At 40.0% G+C, this 9,589-nt stretch overlaps 1 protein-coding gene across 1 annotated transcript; it reads right to left on the reverse strand.

Annotated features, from left to right (window-relative positions):
• Window positions 1–4,693: 4,693 nt before the first annotated feature.
• On the reverse strand, window positions 4,694–5,647 carry OR1P1 (olfactory receptor family 1 subfamily P member 1). The gene has a single exon (NM_001391643.1). It carries the CDS (start codon window positions 5,645–5,647, stop codon window positions 4,694–4,696), a length of 954 nt encoding a protein of 317 aa, NP_001378572.1.
• Between the last annotated feature and the right edge of the window lie 3,942 nt (window positions 5,648–9,589).

A 9,589-nucleotide genomic window follows, 5' to 3' on the forward strand; every position in this document is an offset into this window, starting at 1 on the left:
TCTCCTCACACATTGTATGTTTTTGAAATCACATCTAATCTCTTGTTTTGTATGTGTCTGTCCATTATTCTCTTATCATTGAAATAGCTAATTTTAATACTTTTAACCTCTTTTAACCTTCATATTATCTTCATAGGTGGTTTATCTGCCACCTTTACTGTATTTTTGCCTTTACTAGTGATTTTATTGCCTGGGTTTTTTTTTTTTTCCATAATTTTATTATCCCTATTTGTTGTCTTCTCTTTCCCACTTAAATAAGTCCCTTCAGCATTTCTTGTAGAAGTGGTTTCCTGGTGATAAACTCCTTTAATTTTTGCTTGTCTGGGAAACTCTTTATCTCTGCTTCCATTCTGAATGATAACCTTGCTGGATAGAGTATTCTTGTCTGTAGCTTTTTTCCTTTCAGCACTTTAAATAAGTCATGCCACTCTTTCCTAGCCTGTAGGGATTCATCTGAGAAGTCCCTCAATAGCCTTATGGACTTTTCTTTGTATTTCTCTTGCAGCTTTTAGGATTCTCTCTTTATTTTAATTTTGAACATTTTAATTATAATGTGTCTTGGTGTGGACCTCTTTGGGTTTTTCTTGTTTGATGCTCTCTGTGCTTCCTGTTCTTGGATGTCTGTTTCCTTCCTTAGGTTAGGAAAGTTTTCAGCTACTATTTTTTCAAATAGATTCTCTGCCCCTTTGTCTCTCTCTTCTCCTTCTGGGACGCCTATATACAAATGTTGATGCACTTGATATTGTCCCAGCATTCCCTTAGACTGTTCTCATTCTTTTAAATTCTTTTTTCTTTTATCTGTTCAGTTTGGATGATTTCCCCCAGTCTTTCATCCAGCTCTCTGGTCTTTTCTCTGCATCATCTACTCTGCTATTGAGTCTCTCTAATGAATTTTTCATTTTCATTATTGTATTCTTCATTTCTGATTGATTCTTTATTATATTTTCTGATTCTTTGTTGACATTCTCACTGTGTTCATCCAGTCTTCTCCCAATATCTGCGAGCATCCTTATGAGTTTTTGTTTGAACTCTTTTTCAGGTAGGTTTCTTATTCCTGTTTCATTTAGTTCTTTTTTGGGGGATTTTGTCCTGTTCCCTTGCTTGGAACATATTCCTTTGCCTCCTCATTGTGCCTTTTTTCTCTGTGTTTGTATCTATGTATTAGGTGAGTCAGCTATGTCTCCTGATCTTGGAGAACTGGCCTTATGTTAGAGATGCCTTTTGAAGCCCAACAGTGTGTTTCCCTCTTGTCATCAGTCCAAATGTTCCAGGAGTGACCCCTGTGTGGGCTACTTGTGTCCTTCTGCTGCAGCAGGGTTGCTCTTACTGTAGGTACCCAGGGAGTCTAGCTGTCCCTCCCTGGCCACTTCTTTGTACATCAGATTTGAAGAGCCCCAGAACCCTTGGCTTCAAGGTCTAATAGCATGATCCTATTGCAGTTTTCCTGTTAAATGAGTAGGCACCCAGTGTAGCTGGTTACTAGGCTCAGGGGCTTACAGTTGCTGTAGGCCTCATGCCTGCAAGGTTATTGTCAGCTCTCTTAGGATTGCAGCTGATTGGGGCTGGCCCCAGGCATGGGAGCACTCAGTTGTTTCAGGCTTTGGAAGTTGGGGCTGATCCCCTTTGTGACTGTTTAAAGCACAGGTCTTCTGCCACTGATAAGCCCCACCCACCATAGGTCCACAGACACCAGTCAACATAGTCCTGGCCTGTGCACACTTCCCAATCCCCTGGAGCATACCCAGTTGCCCCACTGCAGAGGCCCCCACCTCTCCACAAACACCCCTCAAAGTTCACCTGGTCCTCACACAGGCCCTGCCCCACAGAAGTGGACCCACTCACCTGCCCCTAGAGGATCCAAGCACCCAGTCTATGCAGGCTTAATAGTTGCCTGAGGGCTTGCTGTTTGGTGGGGCCAGTCCCCAGGGTGAGCTCCCTGGCATGGCTGAACTAGATTAAGTCTGCACTCTAGTGGTTGTGGCAGACCCTTGGGCTAACAGGCCAGAAGAATAACTCCAATGGTGTCTGTCAGCATCTGTGTCAACATGCCTATACTAGGTTACAACAATGGCTGCCACCAATGTCTCGGTCTCCAGAGAGGTTTCACCTCTCATGAAGATGCACCCAGAGCCTACCAGGTGAGTCTCTTTTAACCAAAGGACTGTGCACCTTTCTTTATGGTCATTTTATGTTGCTCTCTGAGATGGGTGAATTTGTGTGTGGGCCCTTTAAGAGCATGCTTCATTCTGCTTATGTCGATAGCTTTTCTGGGGACATTCCCCATTGCAGTTAATAGCCAGCAGAGCCAGATAGTATGACACTCATCTCAGTTGTGCTGAGTCTGAAGGATGCTTATAGTGGTAACGGGCCCCCTCTCAGATCCACACTTCTCCAGGAAGGGCTGCATACCTTAGGGTGGCCCCTGGCTGGCCAGCTGTGAAGCTCCACAACTAGCAAGCATGGCTTTTTTCTCTCCAGAAGGAATTTCTGCCTCTTCTGCTTCAGTCAGGACTGCCTCTTGTTGGGGTGGGGATAGGGGGACAGGATATTTGATATTCTGGTTCACTAATTCATTCTTTACCTGTATCCATCCTGCTATTCATCTCATCTATTGAATTATTTACTTCAACTATTATGTTTTCATAACTGTTTCCACTTTGTTCTTTTTATGCTTCATATTCTTAATATCTTCCCAAATATCCTTGAGCATATTCATCAGTCTTATTTTAATTTCTAAGGCTTTTCCAATAATTTAGATTAAAGTGATATGGGTTGTTCATTTATTTTAATTCTGGTTGTAATCTCAGGTGTCAGGTTAATTTGACATGTGAACTCATGTTCCCGAGGGATATTGCTACCCTGTTTGGTAATAGGTATTTGGAAGAGCCAAAGGTCAGGCTATAGCTTCTATCCCTCTAGGTACTCACCTGGTGGAGGTGACAGGGACAAGATGATCCTCAAAGAAGAATATCTCAGGCACCACACAATTATCATCAGCCGCTGATGACATTTATTGCCACTCTACTGGGCAAATTCTATGATCACTAGGAAGAAGACATCTCCTTGGCTCGTATTCCAACAACCTTGAGGATTCAGAGAGTGACCGAGTACCCATGAGCTCACCTGTTTTCAACAGCTCTTTATGCTAGCAGGGTTTTAACTGCCATCATGGCACCCCATTGTAGCAGAGATGGCTGTTTTTCCCCTAATACATGGTTTTTGCTTCTTCCATATTAACACAATACTAGCTGAGCATGTGGGTATCAACTATAAAGGATACATTTCCCAGGCTCAATTGCAGCTGGGTTAGGGCAAGTGACCAACTTCTGGCCAATAGGATATAAATGAAAGAGATCCATGCCACTTCTCCCAGACTTTGCCCTTAGTGGGAAAAGTTGTGTCCTCTGATAGATGCTTTCCCCCTTCCTATTGGTTGAAATGAAAATTTACTGGCCGAATTTTAACAGCTATCTTGGACCATGATGTGGAACCATTCTTTGAGGTTGGCAGAAAACCAAGAGAGAAGTAGCTTGAGTCTTGGATGATTGTGTAGCCAACATATCAGACCTGGACTATTTAACCTGTACATGAGAGAGAAATAAATATCTAGCTTTTTGAAGCTGCAGTTATTTGGAATTTCCCTCTTATAACAGCCAAAATATAGGCATTTTCCCCACAAAATCTGTTAGGTAGGCAGAATGAATATCAATAGTTCCATTTCACAGAGAGGAAGACTAGACTCATAAAAAATAAGTGGAGGCACATAGGTTACGATCTGGTACTCCTGGGCACCAGTCCAGGACTCTTTCCTCATGAAGCTCTGTAATGAGTTTGTTCCATGGCCTCAACTTTAGACAATGATTTTGCATTCACTCTCAGTAAGTATGGAACTGTGTATTTTGCACTGTAGAAATAAAAATCACAAGCCCCCATTATCCCAACTGATTCAGTCTTGATCGAGGCTAGAGACCATAAGTTTCGACAGAAGGGAACTTGAGATTCCTTTACTGCAAATGTGAAAATTAGCCTTCATAATCAGCCATAATATAAACAGATAAGGAAGAAGGGTAGAGAATGGAAACTCACTACTTACCATAATATTTACCTTAAATTTATTTATTTTATCTTCTCGTTATAAAGTGTTCATAATCTGTTTACTGAAAATAACATAGATCATTCATGTATTGTTGACAGCTTTATTTTAATGGTTGCACAGATTTTTGGTTCATACCCTTGAGGCAATAAGTATTTGTATAATTTCCTATTTTTGTAGGAAAAAAACATACTTATTCACTTAAAGTTATAAACTCTGCCACTCAGTGTTGACCTTACTTGCTAATATTTTGATCGTTAACCCACTTTCCATGCCCTCACTGATCAAGTTTTGATAAACTAGCATAAAAGGCTGCACAGAATTTTAAAATTATGAACATTGTAAAAGACATTCCTTCTTGTGAAAAGTTAATTTACAAGTAAAATAAATGAGTAAATAAGCAATTGTCAATAGATTAACTTTAAAACATGATGTGAAACCTTGATTTTCCTCAACAATATCAAACTTGTGGTGGAGATTCAAAGAGGGGAGTGGTGATGAGGCACATGTGCGATTCAGAAATGAGACACTTGAGGTAGAAATTTCTGTGAAGTTCCTCACTTGAAGGGATGGAGGACACCTGAAGTTTCTCTGCAGAAGTCACTGGCCCTGTGAGAAGGAGACTTTGCCTCTGAGAAGTCTCCCCAGGGCATCCTTCATGTCCTTGTTCCGCAGGCTGTAAATGAATGGATTCAGCAGGGGGGTGACCACTGTGTACATGACGGCAGCTGCTGTATCCTCTTCTGCTGAGCTGGAGGAAGAGGATGAGGGGCACAGATAAGCCCTGATCACCGTCCCAAAGAACAGGGAGACAACAGTTAGGTGGGACCCACAGGTAGAGAAGGCCTTGCACCTTCCCTGGGCAGAGGGGACCCTGAGGATAGCTGAAACAATGCGAATGTAAGAGACCAGGATGAGCATAAAGGGGATTAAAATAACTGCTCCCCCCAAGAGGAGGAGCACAAACTCATTGACCCGAGTGTCAGAGCAAGACACCTTCATCAGGGGTCCTAGATCACAGAAGAAGTCAGGAATGATCTTCTTAGAGCAAAAGGAAAGTTGGAATATGAGGAAGGTGTGGGTCATGGCAACAAGATTCGTAAGGGTCCAGCAGGCAGTAACCAGGAGGATGCAGCACCGGAAGCTCATGACCATTGTGTAGTGGAGAGGGTGGCAGATGGCCACATAGCGATCATAGGCCATTGTGGCCAGGAGAAAGATGTCCATGTCCCCAAAAGTCAAGAAGAAGTAGAGCTGAGCCAGGCATCCTGCATAAGAAATTAACTTGCTCTGGGTCTGGATGTTCACCAGGGCCTTGGGCACAGTGGTGGAGGTGAAAAGGATGTCTGCACAGGACAGGCTGGCGAGGAAGAAGTACATGGGTGTGTGAAGGCGTGCGTCAGTGCCAATGGCCAGGACGATGAGCAGGTTCCCAGCCACAGTGACCACGTACATCCACAGGAACAAGTGGAAGAGGATGTGCTGCTGCTCTGGCTGCTCTGAGAGGCCCCAGAGGAGGAACTCAAAGATGCTGGTCTGGTTCTCTGCTGCCATGAGCCCAGAAGTCAGAGTAAGAGACCTCAAATGAGATCCATTAGAACTCTCTAAACATAATTCACTCTAGATGATTGATGAATGTGCCATTCTTTGAACTCTAGAGAAGAAGAAAGAATGCCCTTAATGTGTGGTATTGATCACACATTATATGCACTGTATATCTTTTTTGAAACCTACTAAATACAATGTGCTAGGAAGTGTGGGAGACATAATTTAAGAATTAAAATAGATTTCTTGGTTTATTTCTCTACACTCCTTTCTGTCCCAAATGTCTTTAGTTATAATTTCATTTTCTTCAGCTGTACTCTCAGAGGAGTCAAGAGCTTTCTTCATTCACTCCCATTCATTCATTCCACAGATACTAAGTGCCAACTCCGGACCTGGTAGAATGTTAGGTAAATAAGACAAAGATAATCTTAACCTCAGAATTTTCAATCTAATGCGATAGACATAACTGCCTATATTAAAATCCTATAAAATTTTGATTCAGGGTTCTTCGCTTATTCGGCTGCCTTCAAATAACTCAGACCCCAGACTTTACCTGTTTTGGTCTATCACAAGTGAAGTCACTATTCTGAAGAAATAGTTTCATTTTATCCATTCTTCCAGAAACCAATTTAATAATCCAACAGCTATTTAGTGAAGAAATGTACAGATAAGTCTTCAAGTTATCTGTATTGACAAAGAAGAAATCATAATCTCTAGTCTCTAAAATCTCAAAAAACAGTTGGATGCACACACACACATATGTCTGATACAAAGAAGACTGAGGCAAAAAAGGGATGCTTTCTGGGCCATAAATGGAGCTCAGGATCTTACCAGATGGATGTGGGCAGCATATTGAGGCAAACTCTTGAACAAAGGCCAGGAGGTAGGAAGCCCTGGATAGGTGCAGAGATGGGGAACAGGAGCTTTGAGCGTGAGGTGGAAGAGGGATTGCAGGCTGAGATAAAGCTGCAAAGGGAACTGAGGGTCAAACTTAAGAATGTTTGGAATGGAAAGTAAAGGATCTGGAACTTCCTTCTGTATGTTATAAAGAGCTGCTAAAGCTATTTGAACAGGAAGTGATGTTAGTGCTTGTGTTGTCCCAACATGAAAACCCTGTTCCTTTCCCAGGTGTGGAACCAACTGAGGGTTAGACATAGAGGTAGTCAGTAAGGTGGAAAAAAAAATCTTTGCTACTGAAAAAGGCTAGGTTAGAGGATGTATCTTAGTTGTGTTCACTAAGTGATCATTTTAATACTCTCCAAAATTAAATTTACTTTCCCTATCACAGGCTCAGCAGGACTACCATGGGTCTCTCCCACAGGGAAACAGCCTACCCCTATGAAACATAAAATTTGGAAGAATAGAGCAAAATAGGTGTTTCCTGAAAGTGGTCAGATTTGTGATGAGAAGGGAGAAGCTGAGACCCAAAATTCGGCAATCAAATAAGTCACTCTGGGTAGACCTCAATAAAGCAGTGCAGAGGGCCAGAGCTGTTAGTCTGGAAAGAAACCTCAGGAGTAGGGAGTAACTGTTCTCCCTAATGAGTGAGGCAACTGCATGTGGGTAGGTTTCTTTCCATCTCTGATTAGTAAAATTCTGCATAAATGTCACCTACTACATAAAATTTACTGGACAGCCTAGACAAAGGTTGTCCTTATTTCAAACTTGCACAATATTTTGCCTGCAGAATTTTTATGATTCTTTTTCTTTCAGCACTTGAATTGAATATTTCTGTGTCCCTGTAACGCCCGTAGATTCTTTGATATATTTTGTCTTACCCGCAGTAGCTGAAATAGTGTCTTGAATACAGAAAGATTTAAAGACATATCATAAGAAAGAAAGCCCTGAAAATTCAAGATTTTCATCAGAAGAGAACTCAGTAGGAAAGAGTCTCTATAAAGAAAAATTCCAATATAAGATATCTTCAAGAATTTCCAAAATTTAATTAAACAACTAAGATTTATGAAAGAATATTTGAAGGAGAAGTAAAGAAACTCAGAGGAAAAAACGTCTATACAACAGGAAGATGTGAAATAAGAACTGAGAAAACCCTCAAAAGGCATTGAAGAAAAAGCCACTTTTCAATGACTGTTTCTCGTCTTCATTGAAGCTTCTATTACAAAGATTTCAAAGGGGAACAAACAATACAGAAATCATTATAAGGATCATAAAAATAGAAATAAGAAAAGCAAAAGAAACAAAAATTTAAAATAAGGCAAAAGAGTTAGAGTATAGAAAACCAACAAAGCAGATTCAGTATATTACAAGCAGAGTCTCCAAAGAAGAAAACTAAACATTGGAATAGAAGAAATGTTTAAGATTATAATTTAAGTAAACTTCCCTAAAATACAGTCATGCGTCACTTATGACAGGGACGTATTCTGAGAAATGCGTCGTTAGGTGATTTTGTCGTTGCACAAACATCCTAGAGTGTACTTACACAAGCCTAGGTGGAATAACCTACAACACACCTGGCTGTATGGTACTAATCTTATGGAACCACCCTTGTATATGCAGTCTGTCCTTGAACAAAACATCGTTATGTGGCACCTAACCATAAAAGAAGACCTTTCTCTACATATTCAAAAGACATATCTCATACCTGGGAAAACTGATACAAGATAGTCAATTCCAAAACTTATCTTAGTAAAATATTAGACCTTTAAAATAAATAAAGAATCCTTCAGGCAACCAGCTCCTCCTCCCCCACCCCCAAAATCAAGGAACTGCTAAGGGAAAAAAGAAGTTTGGCATCAGTCTTGACAGCAACATTCAGAGCCGTAAAAGAACACCTCAAGAAACTCAAAAACTTAAAGGTGAGCTGAGGATTTTATACCAGCCAATCTGTACTTTGAGTATAAGGGCTATGAGAGAAGAGTTTTGAACATAAAGAAACTTTGGGAACGTTGTTCCCATAAGCCCTTCCTGGGGAAACTAGATTACGAACTTCAGATAATAAGAAAGGGTTGATAATAAGCAGGGATGAGTGGAAAGCATTGAGTATATATTTACTGTAGAACTAGGGCAAGAATGTGAGGTTAAAGGTGACAAAATGGTATGTAAATTAATATGCTCTAATAATGTGGAAATAACTAATAACAATAATGGAAGATGGAAGAGGAAAGAAGAAACCGTAATAAGTTTTTTATTGTCTCTGAGGAACAGTTAGGAGAAAGAAATATAACATTAAGCAGATAAGTCAAACAGTAAATGCTTAAGCCAATTTAAGAGGACAAAGATAAACTAAGAAAGATAATACTATTGCCAAAAATAAAAGTAATAATGGATGGTGGGAAAGAGGGAGAGGAGAAGAGAACAAATGTAATAAGTTAATTTTATTGTTGTTTATGGTAAGGAACAAAATATATTGTCTAAAGAAACATGGGGCGAAGAATATATATTATATCAAGGAATAACATAATGGAAAACCTCCTATGACCAGAGAGAGAGAGAGGGAACAGACTACATACTAAAGGCCATAAAAATAATATGACAGACCTGGGCCAAACATATCACTCATGTTAATAAATATAAGTGAGCTTAATGCACCTTTTAACAGAAAAAAAACTTTAAATTGACTCACAAAGAAAAACCCAACTCTGTTCTATATACAAGAGAAACAGCTAAAATTAAGCACTTCATAATGGCTGAAAATGAAATGATGGGAAAGGCACAGGGAGCTAAGGTGAACAAAAGAGCATGATGTCTATATCACACCAGGCAGAATTCAGGACAAAAAGCATTACACGAGACGCAGATGACTTTATAATAATAAAACCTACATTCACAAGGAAATTGTAAAAAATATAATATCTTTGATATCTAAGCACCAAATAAAACAGCAGAAATTTTCTTGAAGTGGAAACTCTAGGAGATACAAGAAGAAATAGAGGCTCCTTAATAAAAAGAGACTTAAATAAACTTCTGTCATCCAAGGCAAATCAAGTAATT

This window comes from Equus caballus, chromosome 11 (assembly GCF_041296265.1).
Source record: "Equus caballus isolate H_3958 breed thoroughbred chromosome 11, TB-T2T, whole genome shotgun sequence".
NCBI lineage: Eukaryota > Metazoa > Chordata > Mammalia > Perissodactyla > Equidae > Equus > Equus caballus.